The sequence below is a fragment of the Eptatretus burgeri genome, chromosome 3 (genome assembly GCF_056783735.1).
Source record: "Eptatretus burgeri isolate ZD-2024b chromosome 3, Ebu_testis_v1, whole genome shotgun sequence".
NCBI lineage: Eukaryota > Metazoa > Chordata > Myxini > Myxiniformes > Myxinidae > Eptatretus > Eptatretus burgeri.
This window is the reverse complement of record NC_140963.1, coordinates 24,862,689-24,883,239: the sequence shown is the minus strand read 5'-3', so window position 1 is coordinate 24,883,239 and position 20,551 is coordinate 24,862,689. Positions and strand designations below refer to the sequence as shown.

At 42.1% G+C, this 20,551-nt stretch overlaps 2 protein-coding genes across 2 annotated transcripts; both read left to right on the top strand.

Moving 5' to 3' along the window:
• The first annotated feature begins 648 nt into the window (after positions 1 to 648).
• On the top strand, positions 649 to 4,946 carry LOC147029566 (tubulin alpha chain, testis-specific-like). The gene is made up of 4 exons (XM_085872719.1): positions 649 to 750; positions 2,179 to 2,398; positions 3,221 to 3,369; positions 3,695 to 4,946. Exons 1-4 carry the CDS (start codon positions 748 to 750, stop codon positions 4,667 to 4,669), a joined length of 1,347 nt encoding a protein of 448 aa, XP_085728845.1. The 5' UTR covers positions 649 to 747; the 3' UTR covers positions 4,670 to 4,946.
• A 4,204-nt stretch (positions 4,947 to 9,150) lies between these two features.
• LOC147029565 (zinc finger BED domain-containing protein 5-like) lies at positions 9,151 to 12,660 on the top strand. The gene is made up of 3 exons (XM_085872133.1): positions 9,151 to 9,171; positions 9,437 to 9,601; positions 11,827 to 12,660. Exons 1-3 carry the CDS (start codon positions 9,151 to 9,153, stop codon positions 12,658 to 12,660), a joined length of 1,020 nt encoding a protein of 339 aa, XP_085728259.1.
• Positions 12,661 to 20,551: the final 7,891 nt, after the last annotated feature.

Here is a 20,551-nt window from a genome sequence, read left to right as displayed (position 1 = left end):
TAATAATACATCCTTATATTGTAATCAAATGTGATCCCAACCAATACTCGTTCGGAGTTTGTATTCCATATTCATCTGTTATATGTTGATAATCACTGAATTAATAAAACCTGTCACGGGATGAAGGAAACAGGGCTGTTCATTATTTTGACGTCACATCTGTGTTCAAATTGGCCAATCAGGTGGTGGACCCGCCCCGCTCAAAGCCCATTTAATCACATTGTGTGTGATGGTTGGTGGTCGATCCTGGTAGTCGTGCACACTCGTTGTGTTGGTGATCGATCCTGGTAGTCGTGCACACTCGTTGTGTTGGTGATCGATCCTGGTAGTCGTGCACACTCGTTGTGTTGGTGATCGATCCTGGTAGTCGTGCACACTCGTTGTGTTGGTGATCGATCCTGGTAGTCGTGCACACTCGTTGTGTTGGTGATCGATCCTGGTAGTCGTGCACACTCGTTGTGTTGGTGATCGATCCTGGTAGTCGTGCACACTCGTTGTGTTGGTGATCGATCCTGGTAGTCGTGCACACTCGTTGTGTTGGTGATCGATCCTGGTAGTCGTGCACACTCGTTGTGTTGGTGATCGATCCTGGTAGTCGTGCACACTCGTTGTGTTGTTGGTCGATCCTGGTAGTCGTGCACACTCGTTGTGTTGTTGGTCGATCCTGGTAGTCGTGCACACTCGTGATCGATTAAGAGGAAGAAACGGTTCTTGGTTCTCTCCAGATTTGTCACATAAACAATAACCATGGTAAGTTTCATGGATGTTTGTTTTGTAACTTGATCAGATTCTTTATCGATGAGTTTGCGGTTCAATAAGTTTACACGAGAAACCATTTATATTTCAGCGAGTTCGTTCAGTGTTGGGTTTGTTAGTTTTGTTCCGAATTATTAAACGCATTAAATATTCCGGTGGAGAAGGATTCATTTATCTCTTTCTTTCTTATTTTTTTATATATATATATATATATATATATCACAGCGTGATTGTTCATCTTGATCTGATCACCTGAATTCTTTTGATTTGTTTAAAATCGGAAACTCCTTCAATGTGTGTTTCCTCCTTAACAAATTGCACAGATATTTTAATTTGAGGTTACGAATTAATAATGATCATCAAGCTTGTCGTGAAACTTCGATGAACTTTTATCGTTTCCAATACGAAGCCATGGTTTGGCATCAATGTGTAATCGACGTGAACTTTAAATATGAACATTTCCCTTTCTCGGAACTTTAAAGCATTGGGCTATTCTGTCAATTGGTCTCCAACTTTTCGTTTTATCTGTTTAAAAAAAAATATATATATATATATATATATATATATATATATATATATATATATATATATATATATATATATATATATATATATACACACACCCTTTAAATGGTGTACTTGAATATTAAGCAAAGAGGAAAGTCCTGTTTGTACTTTTTTTTTTTTTTTTTTTTTTTTTTGTATCCCCTGATGTGTATATGTATGTATGTATATGTATATATATATATATATATATATATATACAATTCCGTTCCTGCCCGCACTCTAACTCCCAAAGTTTTCAACTTTCACGTTTGGTACAGATTGTGTGAAGCGACATACGTTCGTCATCTAAAGTGGTTGCCATGGCAACCAGGATGCTGTTTTCCATGTTGTCGCACAATTCTGTTTCAACCTTCGGGCGTATATTGTGCTGTTGTTAAAAAAAAAAAAAATATATATATTCCTTATAATGCATTGTTTGTGGTTTAAACCGCCGATCTCTTCGACTCTGTGTGCATGCTCTGAATGTGGTGGAGAAAGTATAATTGTGAAATGTAGTTGAATCTTGATTTCCATATTGTGGAAATTGGAACCTGCCGACTCGTCATCAGAAAACTCAAATAGAACCGCCTGTCCTGAAGCTCACCTGGATCGGGCACAAGTAACTCAAACCCTCTCCCTGCAAAACACCTTTAGACCCTGAATTCCCCCCACCCCTCCATCCCCTAAGGGTGTGAACAAACTTTGGTACATTACGGGTGGAGAATGTTGTCCAGTTTCATCAAAATCGTGTGTGGTTTAAGAGAAAAGGTCAAATGGTCAACAGGACCCAACCCGAGTTGGTTTTCAGTGTAACTAGTCTCGGCTTTTAATTACAAATTCTCATTACCCCCCCCCTCTCCTTTTATCATTGCACAGCGTGAGTGCATCTCGATCCATGTTGGCCAAGCTGGGGTGCAGATGGGCAATGCCTGCTGGGAGCTTTACTGCCTTGAGCATGGTATCCAACCTGATGGTCAAAGACCCTTCGACAAAACCGTTACTGATGGAGATTCTTTCAACACGTTTTTCAGTGAAACTGGCACCGGCAAGTACGTGCCACGAACCATCTTTGTCGATCTCGAGCCATCAGTTGTGGGTAAGTGTTTGCACAACTCGTATCCTCCCCTTGTCCACACACACACTGATTTTGATGAATCGTATGGACTAGTGTCAGTGCTATGAATGTTAAACATTTAATACGTTGGTAAACTGAACCAATGATCGCACGCGTTTTCATTTGATGGCCCTGTGGTCGAGGTAAAATGTTGTACAAACTATTAAAATACCTACAATTTATATTAAGCCAAATAAATGAAAAATCGGTTGATCATCCAGATTGTTTTAAAAAATGGATGGAGTCCCTTTTTATGTTTGTTTTTATATTATTATTATTATTATTATTGGTGGTAGTGGTTGTCGTATTTTCAAAAATGGCTGCTGGCTTTCAGTGCCCGACAAATCTATGTGGGCAAAATGATCGATTTTAAACAATGGTGCAAGAGTCATACATGAAGATATGGATTTGAGTGGTGCAAACTGCTTCAATATATGGTATGTATTTCCATCTGTTCAAAATAATAATAATAAAACCGTAACCCACCGTGTTTTGTTGGTTTTATTTTTTTTGTGTTTTATTTGTCAGGACAGTAAAGTCACCCCACCTGTTGAAGTAACTGACAGTCCCCCACAGGCCTTTTTATTTATTTATTTTATATAGTGCTGCAGACTCCTCACTGCACAGCTTACTTCCAAAATGGTGCATTTTCTCCCCCCCCCCCCCATGGTGATTGACAAAAAGGAAGCAGGCAGGGATGATCAACTGGTACTTAAAAAAAAAAAAATTTGGCCTTACTAAATGGTGCTAATCATTCATTACCAACTTTTTTTTTTCTTCCCCTCTTCCCCTCTCGGATTCCAGATCAGGTTCGCACAGGGACTTATAGGCAGCTCTTCCATCCTGAACAGCTGATAACTGGCAAAGAAGATGCTGCAAACAACTATGCTCGTGGCCACTATACCATTGGGAAGGAAATCCTGGATCAAGTTGTGGATCGCATTCGTAAACTGGTACATCGTTTTTTGGGGTTTTTTTGTTTTTTTAAAAAAATTGTATATTACGAATCATAGTAAAACAAGCATTTTGAATTTGCATTGAGGTAGACTGATTCACTGATTAGAATTGGCAATTTGGAAATTTCCTTCAAGATAATAAATAAATTGTTTTTTGTGTCGTGTTGAATCCTGGAAAAAATAAAGGTTTAATCATTACATGGTTTGAAAAGTAATAATGAAGCGTTCTTATTTTTGAAGGTCTGTCCATTTACTGTTTGGATATTTAACTATCACAATTATGCGCTTTCCTTTCCCATTTACCTGATGTCCCTTATGACAGGCAGAACAGTGTACGGGTCTGCAGGGATTCCTCCTTTTTCGTTCATTTGGTGGAGGAACGGGTTCTGGTTTCGCATCTCTTCTTATGGAGCGCCTGTCTGTCGATTATGGCAAGAGGTCAAAGCTAGAATTTTCCATCTATCCTGCTCCTCAAGTATCAACTGCAGTAGTGGAGCCCTACAACTCTGTCTTGACTACCCATGCCACACTGGAGCATTCTGATTGTGCTTTTATGGTGGATAACGAGGCCATTTTTGACATCTGTCGCAGAAACCTGGACATTGAGCGCCCATCCTACACCAACCTGAACCGCCTCATTGGACAGGTAGTTTCCTCGATCACCGCCTCATTGCGTTTTGATGGTGCACTCAATGTCGATCTGACGGAGTTCCAAACCAACCTTGTACCTTACCCTCGCATTCATTTCCCATTGACCACCTATGCACCTGTGATTTCAGTTGAGAAAGCATACCATGAACAGTTGTCTGTGGCTGACATTACCAACGCTTGCTTTGAACCCACTAACCAGATGGTGAAGTGTGATCCTCGCCATGGAAAGTACATGGCATGTTGCATGCTCTACCGTGGCGATGTCACCCCAAAGGATGTAAATGCCGCCATTGCTACCATCAAGACGAAGCGTTCCATCCAATTTGTTGATTGGTGCCCAACTGGTTTCAAAGTTGGCATCAATTACCAAGCATCTACTGTGGTGCCAGGGGGTGACCTTGCCAAGGCTGAGCGTGCTGTTTGCATGCTCAGCAACACCACAGCCATTGCTGAAGCTTGGGCTCGTCTTGATCACAAGTTTGACCTGATGTATGCCAAGCGTGCCTTCGTCCACTGGTATGTCGGTGAGGGCATGGAGGAGGGTGAGTTCTCCGAAGCGCGTGAAGATCTTGCTGCCTTGGAGAAGGATTATGAAGAGGTTGGAATTGATTCCATGGGAGAAGAGGAGGAGGGAGAAGAATATTGATTTCTTAAAAGAAAAAAAAAATCTACAAGTTTGCCTCTCCTGTTGAGCTGTTTGAAAATAAATGTTGCTGCAATGAGTTGCCTTTCATTTCTTTTATGACAATGTGTGACATGAAAAGTGAGGTTGAGCAATTGGTTTATTTTTCTCAGTATCCAGACATCGTTATATGATCAAGGAACAACTTTATTTCAATTGAATTTCATTTTTAACACAAACCTATAGTTTAGCCGTAATTTGGCAAATTGCTTGGAATCTCGTCTGGAGCATGTGCAGAGTTTTTTATTTTTATTTATTTATTTATTTATTTATTTATTTTTTTTTTATTATGATGACTTTATTACAATTTCCCCCTCCAAACTCAGTTCTGCAAATTTTAAATTGTTCTAAATAGCAAACTTTGGGCTTTTAGCACTTGGTCCAAACTTTGAATTCAAATTCATCAAGGACACTCGCACAGCTGCAAGCAACAAATTTAACTTTTGTAGTGGTGTTAAATGTTGCTGTAAACTTCCAAAATTATTTTTTTTTATATTCACATCCTTTAAAACTTAGTTTATTATTTTATTTTTATGTATTTTTGAACCTAAAATTTAAACTTTTTTTAAACTGGCAAAGGAGATCAATATTGCATTTTTCCACAAGTAAAAGTTTAGTGATCACAAATGTGAAACTATGCATTCCCAGAGTTTTGAGGCTACTGTTATACCTGTCTTTATTGGTGTTACCCCCCCCCCCTTCCCTTATTTATTTCCTTTCTCTTTTTCTCTTTCTTCTTCTCTTCAACTGCTATGCTGCTCTGATTGGTGTGAAACTTTAACCATAGGACTGACTCCCATGGAGGATATTTTTTGATAACTTTGATGGTATGGCAGCTATGCATATTGGATGAAAGGCAATTTGTGAAACTGCTCAATGTGGAAAATAACATAAAAAAAAAATATCCCCATGGGTTATGTAGGGTGATTGTTATTGGTTTAGTGGGTTTCCAGCCATAATTGGCTGACTCGTTCCATAACCAAAATATCTGATCTCAGACTTTATGTGAGTGAAGGTTTAAATTGATGCCTTCATCAGTTGCGTTGTCTGGTGGTCGTATTGAATTGAAAATTTTTTTTGCAGAACTTCTTGACATTGATGTGAAATTTCATACATATCAATTAACCATAGGGAATATAGTTTGAAAAAAAAAAAAAAAAGTTGTTCATTTTCATCTTCCACACCATTTAGCCCTGAAATGCACAAATCTGGCTCTTGAATGTCTTAAAGCTTCAGATAATAGCAATGCATGTTGTATATGGGCCATAATAATAGTAGCATGTGAGGTGACACCATGGGCTTCACTGAGTACTGTTCTACCTCTGATTTTGTGCAAAAAAGAAATGGCTCTCCGACCACTTGCATGTAAGTATTTAGTACTTTCAAGTAGAGCTAGAAAGTTGATTTTGCCTCCTTTATTCAGTTACAATTTTGGGGGAGGGAAAAAAATTCAAAACTGTTCAAAGTCAGCTGGTAGAGCTTTGCCAGTGTTTGACATCACTTCCTCTTCGTTGAGAGAGGAGTTGAATTTTGAGATTTTGGCTGCATGAGTGGTGATGAGGGGGAGGTTTACTGTTGTTTACTAACGATGACCATTTTGTGCTTTTATTGGATCAACGTTTAGGAAAAAAAAGAGTAAATTACCAAAATGTGTCCATCTGCAATCTATCCATAGAATTCAACTTCATGAAAATGGGAGGAAATCTATTTAAGTTTTGATTAAAAAGGAGTCATAATGTAGGTCAAGGACACATCGATCCATGTCAGGGCAGGTCCAGTCATGATAAAATCATTTGAAAGGTGAAGCAGTTTTTGATATTCCCCATTTGTAAAATAGAGCAAGGACAAGGTTTTTTTTTGGGGGGGGGGAGGGTTCACTGCCATTTCAGCTTGACCTTTAATTCTGGGGGGGGGTGGTGTGTGTATGTAAATGAAGCATGAATGCACCATGCTCTTGGATATCCAGAAGGCAATTTTGTCGATTGGACAAACGGTTGAGTTTTTTTTTTTGTGAAAAATGAAAACGTCTAATTAGGTCAGGTAGGCAGAGGGGAAACCGGCTCGGCACACATCGCTATACGCTGAGATGCATGCATGCACTTTATGAGGAGGGGTGGGAAGAGGAGGAGACAGAGGGAGGGGAGGGGTGTGGAGTTTCTCCTCTCGCACTGCCTTCCCTTCCCTCATGCTATCCTCCCAAATACCCTCCACCACCATAGAACTCTGGAGTTAAGGAGAATAAAGGGTGTCAATGTGCGAATTGGACAAATGAAAACTTTGCTTGAAAAAAAAAAAAGTCGCAGCTGCTGCTTGGATCAATTCTATAATTCATCTCAAACCGTTGCTGTTTGGGTGCATTTAAAACTCTGGTATGATGCCTACCTTCTCATGGCACTGCTTTCCTTTTCCTCCTCCCCTCACACCATCCTCCCAAATCCCCTCCACACCATTCAACTCTGGAGGTCGAGGAGATGGAGGATCAAAATGTGCAAATTGGACCAATGGTTTTTTTGTTTGTTTGTAATTAATTAATTTTGTTAGCAATGATGCTCGAACTCAAACCACTGTAAATAAATAAAATGTATGTGTTGCCAATATGATGAAACACAACGTTGCTTCATTCATTTACTTTTCTCCACCCAACCTGCCGATTTCTGAAAAATTGCTGATGGCCAAGTGTATGTGTGCGTTTCAGCATAACATATTCTGGCTGCTGACGCCCCTCCTCCAACCCCTCTTTGTCTCATCCTTGCCCAAACCCCTCCCAATGCAGTGCAGCACCCTCCTCTCTCTGTGTCTTGGTTGGTTTGTCTCCAGACTTGCATGAGTGGTGTTTATCATATGACAAGTAGAAAATGGATTTCAAACATCATTTTGTTTCCATTCTCACTGTTATTCTATGCAGAATCATTTTGATGAGACGGTATGAATCGTAATTAACACTCCACCGCACGTATACCTTCCCTCCCTCCACTTCTCTATCCCCTACCTCTTCAACCGCCCCCCCCTCCCCAGTGGTTCCATTGGCAAAGCAATGGGTGGTATTTGCTCGGATATAAATAAATGTTCTAATCATCTTGCATCTTGCCATTCTTACCATGCACAAAAAAGTAACTGAAAATTACTACATTTCACTTTTCGATTGAAAATTATCAATCATGAGAAAAACGATGATTTGTTTTGGAAACTGTTACCATTTGTCTGATAATTTATTATGTCTTTTGTTCAGACAAAATGAGTACCATTTGTTGTTCAATGTGATTTTTTTTTTTTGATTTTTTTTTAAAATTTTATCATTACAGGTTGTTCAACATCGCCATTCAATTTTACCAAAATGGGTTGATTTATGAATAATTTTAATTCCAAAATGTGTTAAAACAATTTTTTTTGTTGTTGAAAAAAACAATTACAAAATGTGTTTAATTCCATGGGGAAAATTGAACTATGAGTTTTCTCTCCTTCATGGTTGCACTTCTACATTTTACAAATTTAATTATTCGTTTCACATTATGTATCTTTTCACAATAATTGTACCTTTTCAGTTTACACATAATTTGTCCTCACCTTGGAAAATAGCTGGTTTTGAGAAAAATGATTCATTTTGTAATTCGTTACAATTTTTATTTTTATTTATAAACCAGTAATTGATATTTAAATTGGAGTTGTCTTGTCCAATTTGATTTTATATTAAATTGATGAACGCCTTCACTTTGAGAAAGGCACCTGTCGTGCTTGATTCACTTCATTATAAGAACACGTACGATTGTAAAGCAGAACAAGTTGTTCAAGCTGTCTGAAGTCTTCATCTTTGATCTCTGACATTGATAGACGTTTTAATACAGGTGTTGTTACTGGGTATGCCCACCAGGTTTCGTCGCAGTCTTGTCCCATCCACAAAATATAGAAACTGGATGGAAAAATAGCAATGCATCGCCCTTTTGTCGGTCTTTGTGGGGTCCCACAAACTGATGAATTTTATTTCTGCACTATACTCAAGTTGAGTGGGGTGAGGTATGGTGATTCCATCTCTGACTTCCAGTTGTGACTGGAGTTCATCAGGGGTGTGTATTGGTCCTCACACTTTTCAGTGCTTGTATGGACTGGATTCTGGGGAGTATGTCCAGAGAGATCAAGTTGTGGTACATCAGTTGGGAATGTCAAGATCTCTGACCTTGATTTTGTAGATGATGCAGTCATCTTTGTGGAGACTCTGGACATCTTTTTGGGAGCCATCGAGGTGCTGAATGAAGTGTGAGCCGCTGGGAATACAGGTTTCCTGGGTCAAAACTAAGATCCAGGCTTTCAATGACATCTTGGATGCTGCTATCTTGTCTGTACCTGTTTGCGTTGAGGTCAGAGATTCACTTGCCTTAACAGTGAAATTCATGTCTCCACAAAGCTTGTGAGCCAGGAGTTGATAGAATCTGGGCTGGGCCTGGGGAGCCATGGATTCATTGGCTCGTGGGGTGTGGTGATGTTGGTACCAATGCAGGAGGATGAAGGTCTGAGTCTTTAAGTCCTTGGTCCTTTCAGTCTTGCTCTACAGATGTGAGACTTTGACTCTGACCAACCATCTGAGATGCAGACAACTCCTTCGGTACAGAGAATCTTTGGATATCGCTTGTCAGACTTTGTGGCCAATGAGTGGTTGCTGAGAAACTCAAATGTGATTTGTTACCTGCATCAACTGTGGTTGTATTGACATGTGGCTCGTTTTCCTGATCCTGATAGCCAGACACTCTCAGTGAGGGAGCCTCGATTGTGGAGGACGTCAATGAGCTGACCATGTGCCTTGTGGTTTCAGCAGCTTTATCGGCATCTCAAGGAGATTGGAATGGGCCAGGCATCTATCTGGGGGATAGCAAGATGGAGGCCTCTGGAGTACCAGTGGATGCAGTGATGCACTGCTCTGGTCCATGCTCCCAAATCTGATATGATCTGAAATAACAGCTTTATTTATTTATTTATTATTCTTAACCATATTGAGTCATGTGTGCTATAATTCTTTATTCTTACATATGCATCTGGCATCCACCGAGATCTTGAAAAATACCCTAATACAAATTGTTTAAGACCAAATATCGACTTTTAATAAGTGCCGACATATGATTTGAAGCATAATTTTGGACAACGGTCATCCTAATACCAGTGAATACAATCTAAAACCCCAACTATTAGTTTTAGCTATAGTTCTCTGGCACTGTGCTATCAGTCCACTATTGATGTATTGCCCAGCTGAGACATGACAAACCAGTTACTGATTCTCATGGTTGCCTGTAATTTAATTTTCATCCTTTCCACTAGGTGTCAGCACAACACAATACAAGAACAGAACGATATTTTTCTCCCTTTTCTTGATATGAAAATTAAACGTTTCCAGCAATAGTTAGGCCGATTAATCTCAATTAAAAATAAATATATTAACCAAACACACATCTCATTCCTGGGCATATTACTAAAATGAGGAATTGTAAGCTGTCTTGGGCTCGGTGACGATCTTGAAGAGCCCTCGGAACAAAACTTTGAGAACAACAAAACTTAATAACCTGGTCCATGAATAGATGTTCTTCAACTCCTGGGAGGACTCCATTCCTTCTATTGAAACACTCAATGGAGATAAGAACAAACACACACACTTTCAGGGTAGAAAATACTGTATCTTCAAATGGGTTGTTGACAGATAATGTTTGAAAATGAAATGCGAGGCTTGTGAGAAATCGCATATGTAAATATCAACATGGACATTGAGCTTTGTTGAATCAAAGAATATCACCACAGTCATTGATATTGCGAATCTGGAAGCCATGAGCACACAACACACAGGTCCAGTAGATCAATAGTTCTCAACTTCGGGGTCGCGACCCCCTGGGGGGTTGCGAGATTGTTTTCGGGGGTCGCGGGAAGGTTGTCAAAACGAATAAACAAATGTATAATAAAGAAATTCATAAGGATTTTTTTCAATTAAATCTCCCATTCCAATGTTATAATTTAGACAGACAGACACAGACACACAGTGGCAGGTGCTGAAAGTCAATGTTAGCGCTAGCTAACTACTCCAAGGTGGCTGAATATGGATCGGTGGCTTGTCAAAAAATGTCTGCCAGCTCAAGATGCGGACCAAGACGACACATGTTAAGGTGGGCCAACTGTTAAAAGTTCAACTGAAAAACGTGAGGTGCCGGCAGCAGATTTGGCCTCCAACAAGCGTCGGAAATGTCAGATTGACTTTCTGCAGGACGGATTCACATGCCTCGCCAAAAATGAAGTGGAATATCCACAGTGTGTTCTGTGTTCAGAAGTGCTTGCTCATGAAAGCTTGAAACCAGTGAAATTGAAGAGACATTTACAAACCAAACACCCATCCTACATTGACAAACCATTAGATTTTTTTTTCATCGTAAGGAGGGAGAACTACAGAGCCACTAGACGACTGTACGTGAGCACTCTACAATCCCTGTCAAAGCCCTGTTGGCTTCATATGAAGTGGCATACCTGGTTGCTCAATCCAAGAAGCCCCATACTATTGCAGAGAGCCTGATCCACCCAGCAGCGATTGCAATGACCAGCGCTATGCATGGTGAAAAAATAGCGAGCACACTTGAGACTATTCCACTGTCTAATGACACAATGGCGAGGCGCATTGGTGAAATGGCCAACGACATTGAAGAGCAGCTCATTGACCAAGTGAAGAAAAGTGGAAAATTTTCCCTCCAAATTGACGAAACAACAGATGTTTCCAGTGATGCACAGTTACTTGTTTTTGCAAGATACAGCAACGAGGGGAAAATGTACGAGGATATGTTTTCCTCGACACTTGAAGGAACTTTCACTGGTGATGACATTTTTAACAAACTGGACAGTAAAATGCATGAGGAGGGGCTAAGTTGGGAAAATTACATCTGTGTGTACAGATGGAGCTCGCGCCATGAAGGGGACTGAAAGCTAAAGTTTTGGAAGTGGCGCCGCATGTCAAATTCACTCATTGCATTATTCACAGAGAGGCCCTCGCCAGCAAAAACCTCGAGCCACAACTCCGCAATGTTCTCCAAACAGCAATAAAAGTGGTGAACTTCATCAAATCCCGTCTGGTGAATTCCAGACTGTTTGCCACACTCTGCCAGGAAATGGGATCGGAACACGAATCTCTACTATTTCACACAGAGGTCAGATGGCTATCATGGGGGAAAGTTTTAACCAGACTGTTTGAACTGCGTGAGGAGGTTCGCATTTTCCTCTCAGATTGTGGCTCCCCCCTCGCTGACCACCTGACCGACCCCACATGGGTTACTGGCCTTGCATGTCTGGCAGGCATATTTGATAAACTGAACAGTCTAAACTTGTCTCTCCAAGGCCCAAACACCAATGTCCTCATGCTTTCTGACAAGGTTACAGCGTTTACTCAGAAGCTTGAGCGGTGGGCAGCGCGAGTCGAAGAAGGCAGTGTGGAAATGTTCCCTGAGCTCGAGGACTTCATGGTCAAATTTGACATGAGCATGGAAACAATAAAAGGACTTATTGCTACTCACCTCAGAAGCCTGCTTGGCCACTTCAATAGGTACTTCCCAAAAGACAACACCCCAGAGAGAAACGACTGGATACGCCAGCCCTTCATCACCTCATCTGCCCGACACCTGTCATCGGAGCTTGAGGATGCGCTCTTGGACCTCTCCTCTGACCGCACATTAAAGACCACTTTTGCCTCATCCACACTGGAGGAATTCTGGCTGTCAGTGGCCGCAGAATACCCAGGACTATCAAAGGCTGCAATTGATATACTTATTCCATTTGGATCTACATACCTTTGTGAGAAGACCTTTTCCTTCCTGATATTTATCATGAAAAAATACAGATCACGGCTCATTGGAGTTGAGGATGATCTTCGTGTTGCAGTCTACAGCTTAAAACCAAGAATACAGCTGCTTTGTTCAAAGAAACAGGCCCAGCCATCCCACTAACATGAGTAAGTGAATACTGTCTGACAATACAAGCCTGTGCCTCAACAGATGTAATTGTTAAAAAAAGAATTGTTGAGTCAGTATTATCTGAATTATTGTGTTCAATCATTGTGAGTCAGTATTATCTGAATTATTGTGTTCAATGTGAAAAAAAAATGAAACAAAACCCATTGAGAATCGTTGTTATAAAGGGGAAAATGCAAAATGAGATGAATGATAATAGACTACAAGCCTACAACAGGCATAACTGTTATAAGAACTGAGAATAATAAGCCTGTACGGACACTGAAAGGTAATTACACTGTGCTTCAAGCTGTTTTGCAGGCCCAGCGATATGAGAATGAATGATAATAGCCTATTGCCATCAGCTTGTAATTCAGTCCTGTTGCCTCCTTCACAATGAGTTGTGCTGTCGGATCTTGAATAAAATTTAAAACTGTACTTCAAGCCAAATTGATTTAGTTTTTGTTTTGTTTTTTTTGTATATTTTTGGTCAGTTCTTCAAGGTTTGTGTACGTCTGGTAGCTGTCATGTGTGATAGTAACCTGTCTGCAGCAGAGGGTCGCTCAATCTTCCAGTCTGTGTCCCGTGCATAAATAGGCGACATACCGCTCTTTGCAATTACAGAAGCCTTTTTTATGAATGTGGCTGGCTGTTTTTACTGTGTTATACATCACTGTGTAAATAATTAATTTGTGATGCCAGTTTAGTTTAGTTCTGTTTAGTTTTAACAGTTGGCAGTACCAAGGCGTTGACCAATGTGCTCCAGGCACTGGATTTTTTTTATGCGCTCTGTGACGTCACTGTAGTGTGAGTCGGGAGGGGGGGGTCGCGAACCCCAACTTAAATTTTTTGGGGGGTCATGGCACCAAAAGGTTGGGAACCACTGCTATAGATCAGTTATATCGGTAAGTACATGTTGCCAGTTAGGGTCTGCCTGGTCTAATGGGTAATTAAATGTTCCTGTGCTGTGGAGTTATTTTGATAATTTGGGTTTTTCTTTTTTTTTCCACCAACATCAACGCCGACCACACCGCATCACCCTCACCTTCACTTCGCTTCCTTCACCTCAATATGGCCGACGTCATGGTGGGCGGAGTTCAAGTAGGAGTCTCGCGGCAGCCCTCGACCAATCAGCATGCAACGAGTGTAGTGACCGCCTGGCCAATCAGATCCCGCGACAGGAGGAAAGGGCTCTGCATGACGTCACCACACCCCCGGGCCAATCAAGGAGCTTGCCGCCCGTTTTGATCAGTGAGAGAGACTAAGAGCTTATTTTTTTTTTTTCTCCTCCTCCCCCCCCTCCCTCCCCCCCGTGCCAAAACCAGCCAGTGAGAGGGAGGGTCGCGAGGAGGTGGCCCCTCCCCTCTGAAGAGGGGGTATAATTATAGGTGTGGTCTGCACGCTCGTAGTTCTGGGTCTGGCACGTTCGTCGTCGTTCTGGTCCTGGCAAGAAGTGCACGCACGGGTTCTGAGAGTTCTGGCAGGGAAGTGGACATCTGCACGAAAGGTGGTTCAGTGCGAAAGCGTCTGCGCACGAGGTGGTCGGTGCCACGGAGGGTCCTCTCCCGCCAGCCTTCGCCCTGCTGACTTCGTTCATCTGGATCGTCCGGATCGTGCTGGGGTCCAGTCCTGCCCCAAGGACCTGGTCCTTGAAGACTGCACGAGGCAGACAGGTCTGAGATAGGCCTCAATAAAGACCATTTGGTCTGATCATTTTGGGTGTGTGTGTGTGTGTGTTCGTGGTGCCAGTCAGATAAGTAGTGAATGGTATAAGTGCTTTTTGCATGTATATATGTGCATTTATTAATATTCGGTTTTACTCTGCCCTTATGTGCTCCCCTCATTCCCCAATTGTGAATAAACGTTCCCATTTGTGAAATGTATCTGCTCGTTCGTGTCTATTCCTTCATTGACGTAGCGTGTTGCGTGTTGGGAAATTAGCCAGGCCGTTGCAGTTGTAATGGGATATTTGGGACTGACGGATCTCGGCAATCAAACCGCTCGGATCGCACACGGTTCGAGTACGCTAAGCGGCTCGTTCCGTACGGGTGCCGTTGAGGATGAATTTCCCCGGTAGGTTGAACCACATGGGTATTTAGTTGAATTGAAATTTGCAATCGACCCTACCCCACGTGGTCTGTCTATTGGCGAACTTCGGTCCAAGAAGTGACCCATACTTTTCCGGAGTTTTCCAAAAAGGTACGATCTAAATTTCGGTCGAGCCGACTCTACTGCTCCATCTGGCGGTCGGGCTCATGGCACGATATATATATATATATATATATATATATATATATATATATATATATATATATATATATATATATATATATATATATATATATATATATATATATTGTTTTAGTTCGCCTTTCCCTTGCTGCTTTTCCTCTGCTTTCCACTTGTCTGGTAGGCCTCACTCACCAACCTTGATGGTAGCCTCGCACTTTCTTTCTGCCACCTCCCTCCCCCCACCCCACTTTAGCCCCCTATTTTTTTTCTTATATTCCCTCTCACCAGGACACAGGCATGGTGAGCAGGCACCATAACTGTATGGTTCAAGTTTGAGAAGACTAGACCCGTTCCACCAAGTCAGATATTTGGGCTTGACAGTATTGATGGGCGTGCTGGAGTTTAAGGCTGAGGATTTTTTTTTTTTTTCCTCATCTGCTTGGTCCATGGTTTCGATGCGTCCTTTCAGTCAGCTGGAAGGCTTGCTGAGTTTTGGGTGAGGTGGACTACTGCTCAGTCAACCACGTCTCTGGCTGACTGGGCGGTCGAGGCCTGCTCTGACCACGAGGGTCATGGCAGTCTGCCTGTACAACAAGAGTGTGACTGATTATGATGTGCAGTATTGGTTATCTAGATATGTTGAAGTGGAGCCAACTATGGTATATCTGAAATGGATGGGAACTTGGCAATATCAAGCTTCGGTTTGGGTGATTGATGGCACAGTGACCCATATTCCTAATGGGATGATCATTGGGATGGAGTGTGTTGCAGGTGCAGTGTCTGCCTCGCTGGCTTTGTTAGCCCTCCTATCCACAGATGAGGTGTAAGAGGAGGCTGCAGTCCCCCATCCCCACCCCCGCCCCAAGCACTGCAAGACCTTGATGTGGTTGTCGGGTGCTGGGCTCACTGCAGTGGGAGTGGAGAACACTATGGAAAAGGTGGATGCTCTGGTGGTGTAGTTGGAGGGAACAACCTCTGTCCAAGAAACCCTGCTGCCGGGGATTGATAGCTATGACGACTCAGGATGCTGGAATAGACACCAGAGAAGGGACACTGAACAAGCGCCAGAGGAGGGATTATGAGGACAGAAAACCACCTCCCTGGCAAGGCCCCACATGGTAAATCGACAACGGACCACCGTGATAAAATTTAGTGTGTAGAGCCCCCCGGGCACCAGGCAGCCAATCCAGGGCCAGGGCAGAAGGGGGACATGATGCAGCAAATGAAGAAGGGCTCCACCAGTTATCCCTCCCCTGGTCCTTCCCTTCCCGTTCCCACTCTCGGAAGATGAGCTCCTCCACTTAACATTTTTTGTACCCCCTCCGGGTGCTGTGTAAATAATGGGGATATAAAAGGTGTGACATTAAGTGGACTTGTAATTTGACACCTTGATTTTTTTTTTTTTCTTATTCATTTGATTTTCTTGCTTTGAATTGCTTCTTCTTTTATTCCCTCTGTTTGATTTCTTCTTTGTTTTTTCATATCTCCTGATTTCTGTGATTTCCTTGTTTGGTTTCATCTTTGATTCCATTGCTTGGTTTCTTGTTGGATTTTTGTATTTTGACTATTTAGATATATATATATATATATATATATATATATATATATATATATATATATATATATATATATATATATATATATATATATATATATGTATATTTTATTAACCTTTTTAAATAAAAAGGTTGAGGCCATAAAAACTTCAGTGATTTTATTTTTTTTCCTCTTAGCAGCTTGTTAACCTTGTTTGTTCTGTGCACTTTATTTTCCCCTATTTTGTCTTTGTTTAACTGATATTTTTGTCAAGATCGTTCGTCCTGTTTTTTTGTTTCTTTGCCTTCCTCCTGCCTGGTAGGCCATGCCCACCAGGCAGGAAGGTCATGTGGATTCAAATTTCTCCAAAATTAGCATAATGGGTTTTAGTGTGAAAAACATATAAAATGTTGCCAATTAAACTTTATTGATAATTAACTTGAAAAGTAAATGTGTTTAACTTGTAACCCTTTAATGGAAAATGCATTCAAATACAACATGATTTTTACATCTATTTGAATAATATATATTTGCATTTTAAACGACCTTGTCTCTTGACTGTATTGGAAGGTTACCAGTCATAAGTAAAAATAAAAATAAAAAAAAATACCCATGTCCCTCTCACCAGATTGGCCTTCCAAATAATCTTTAACCTTTATTCAGCAGAATAGAATAATCTGTTTTATTTAACTTAAGGGCTTCTTATATAAATGATTATACACTGGTGTCAAAGTCTGGCTGGAAGCAGGAGACGAGCTTGAATAGAATGTGTGAAGGTAATGTCCAGAGCTTCTATCGACCTTTGTTTCGTAAATATTCCCCAGCCCTTTGAATTTGAGCTAATCTATGAGTGAACCCTCCCATAAACCCCAAAACTTCAGCCTTGGCTGCATTATGTCTACAGGATGACCAGACATCATCTTGCAGAATATTGTATAAGAATTCAAAGTCTCCATGTACTGCAGAATCAGAGTAAGAGCATGTTGTTTGTTTGTCTCCTGGTTCTCCATATGTACATATGTTTTGTTTAATAAACTAGTGTGGGCCTGTACATGCGTGGCTGTACGTGCAAAAAAAAAAATAAAAATAAAAAAAAACCTTTCAAACCGCGTGCCAGAAACAACCACACAGGCCGTTCCTTCGCTCTCACGTGCCCGTACGTGCGAAAAAAAAAATTGTGACGTCATAGCATCATGTCGTCATTGGTTTGGTAAATAAATGGCCATAACTTGGGAACCACGTCCGATTAATATCAAACCTTGAAAAGGCACATCCACAGGCCCTCAGCAATATACCTGACAAGTTTCGATTCGATCGGACCAGTGGTTGTCGAGAAACAGCGGACACACACACACACACACACACACACACACACACACACACACACACACACTGCTGGGATTATAGATAGATGACTCAAATGTACATGAGGAATTGAGAATTCTTCAACAGCAGCCTCACACTTCCTTGCTACCACCTCCCTCCTTCCCCTTTTTTTTCCTAGTGTTGTCGCTGCCCTCCCCAGGACTCTGGCATGGTGAGTGGGTGCCATAACTGCATCAAGAGAAGGTGGGACCTGTTCGACAACATCAGGTATTTGGGTGGATGTTATTGATGGGCATGCTGAAGTTCAAGGATGGTTTTTTATTTTTTTTTTATTTTTATTTTTTTCCTTATCGCCTTGGCCCATGGTATTTATGTGTCCTTTCAGTCAGCTGAAATGCTTGCTGAGTTTTGGGAGAGGTGGGCTTCTTGCTCGGGCAGTCGTGGCCTTTTCTGACCATGAGAGGGTTGTGGCATTCTGCCTCTACAATGAGTTACCAATTATGATGTGCAGCATTGTTTGTCTCTATGTTGAAGTGAAGACCCCACCACAGTAGATCTGAGATAGTCTGGGTATATGGACCAGGACTCTGCAATATCAGGTTAAATTTTGGTTCTGGATGGAACTGTGACCAATATCCCTCATGGGATGATCATTGGAATGGACTGTGGGCAAGTGTTTTATGCAGGACAGTTGAAAATATTCTGCAGATGTGGACAGCTGGGCCACCGAGTCTCTGGATGGAAATAATTTTGCTCAGTGTGGCCAGCTGGGACATGTAAGGGAATACTGCTTTTCTCAGATGTGGTGAAGCCTTTGTGGTTTACAGAGGCACACCTTCCACTCCTGTCTGCAGGATGCTTGCATCTGCATGTGGGGTGAGGATATTGCCCTGGATATGGGTACGGATGTCTCCCCTTGCCTGGTATGTTGTCACCCCTCCACACAGAGGAGGTGGAGCAGAGTGTGGAAGGAGAGCGGGGAGAACAGGGATGAGAGCATGAAGAAGGATGTAGTCCCCTCACCCCCAGCAGCACAGTACTTTGATGTGGTTGTGTTGGGTGCTGGGCCCACTGAAGTGGGAGTGAACATTGTGGGAAAGGTGGTTGCTCTGGTGGTGGGTTCTTGGGTGGGGGGGGAATCATTTAAGAGACCCTACCATCTGAGGATGAATGTGATGTCTTCTTCTGAGGACGTGGGGATTAACATGAGAATGGACTTTGAGAAGGGTGGGAGGGCCAAAGACCGCTTCTCTGGGTGGTGCCCCACATTAAATTTCTGTGAATTGTCATGAATAACCGAGAGCCCCCCCCCTTACCCGGGCATCAGACATCCCATTCAGGGCCAGTGCAGAAGGGACACTATGCGGCAGACTGTGGGGAGGGTTCCCCCAAGTCATCACTCTCGATCTTGCTCCAAAAGATGGAGCTCCCCACCCCTCATTTTATCCCCTCCCCCTCCTCCTTCAGCTTTTGTGGATTGAAAGGGAAGGACATTTGTTTATGCTTAGTGATTTTTTTTTTCCTCCCTTTTGGTTTCCTCATCTTTCTTGATTTCTTCTGTTATATCTTCTTTGATTTCTTGTTCCTTGGCTTTTTAATTTATTTAATTATTTATGTTTAAATAATAATAAAAAAAGGCCAAGACCATAAAAAAAACCTCTTTAAAAGAGGGTGATTGGTGCAGTGCATTTGCTAAGAGCTTCAGCGATAGACTGCTCGGTTTGCTGATGAATCCCAAGCAACGGTGTCTTAGGTGATGTTGGAATGGAACTCTGAGGGAAAGACATCAGCAAAGGGCAGCAACATGTAGAAGTGCATACTCTAGGATCATCAAATCCATGCATTAATTTGAAGTGCAAGGCAAAGCAGGAGAGCGACTGCAGATCAATTAACTGTGAATTTCAACTTCGAGCAGGAGCAGCCAGTTTCATCAAAAAAACGGTCTGCCAAGAACTCCACAGAGTGGGATACCATAGTCGGGTTGCAGTACACAAACTGCTCATTGCAATTGGCAATGCATATTTGTGAGTCCAGTGGTGCAATGGATTACTGAGCAGTGGAGAAACGTGATGTGTTTCTATGAATCTTCCTTCACCATGTTCTCAACAAACGGACAAGTGCACGTGCAGTGCCAACCTAAAGAACTCTCCAACCCTGGCCTTGGTTCCAACAGAGAAGGGTTCTGATGGTGCTGGCATGGTGTGGGTGTCGTCATTCTCTGAGAAGGCAAGGTCAATGCCAGTCACGAAATGGTATTGAGTGATCTTCACTCTATGTTGCAACATTTCTTTTCTGCTGGGAGGGGTCTTCCAGGATGACAATGCCCCCCCCCCCCATCCACAGAGCACATGTGGTTACCCAATGGCTTGATGAGCATGACACCTGATATTATTCATACGTCATGGCCTTCTCCGTAACCAAATATCAACCCAATCAAGCATTTATGGAATATTCTGGAACGATGCTGAGACAGCGTTTTCCACCTCCATCAAACGGGTGAGTTGATCGCCTTTCTCGTGGCACAATGGTCGTGCATCCCCCCCCCTCCCCTGCAGAATTTGATGCTGGTGGACTCCATGCTGCAATGAATACAGGTTGTACTGCTGCACCTGATGGCCCAATGCCATATTCATTGACTTTACATTGGTGTTTCCATTTTTTTGTGGTAAATTTATGTATATTTGTTCTTCCTTTGGCTGCTCCCGTTAGGGGTCGCCACAGCGGATCATCCGTTATGATCCGCATACTGATTTGGCATAGGTTTTACGCCGGATGCCCTTTCTGACGCAACCCT

What these genes read in the sequence shown, in the direction of transcription:
- LOC147029565 (XM_085872133.1), top strand. Translation starts at nt 9,151, where the DNA reads ATGGATTCATTGGCTCGTGGG. An exon ending in TGGATTCATTGGCTCGTGGG is followed by an intron (nt 9,172 to 9,436) that starts GTGTGGTGATGT and finishes TGATCCTGATAG; the next exon opens with CCAGACACTCTCAGTGAGGG. An exon ending in CTGGAGTACCAGTGGATGCA is followed by an intron (nt 9,602 to 11,826) that starts GTGATGCACTGC and finishes ACACTCTGCCAG; the next exon opens with GAAATGGGATCGGAACACGA.
- LOC147029566 (XM_085872719.1), top strand. An exon ending in TCTCGAGCCATCAGTTGTGG is followed by an intron (nt 2,399 to 3,220) that starts GTAAGTGTTTGC and finishes CTCGGATTCCAG; the next exon opens with ATCAGGTTCGCACAGGGACT. An exon ending in TGGATCGCATTCGTAAACTG is followed by an intron (nt 3,370 to 3,694) that starts GTACATCGTTTT and finishes CCCTTATGACAG; the next exon opens with GCAGAACAGTGTACGGGTCT.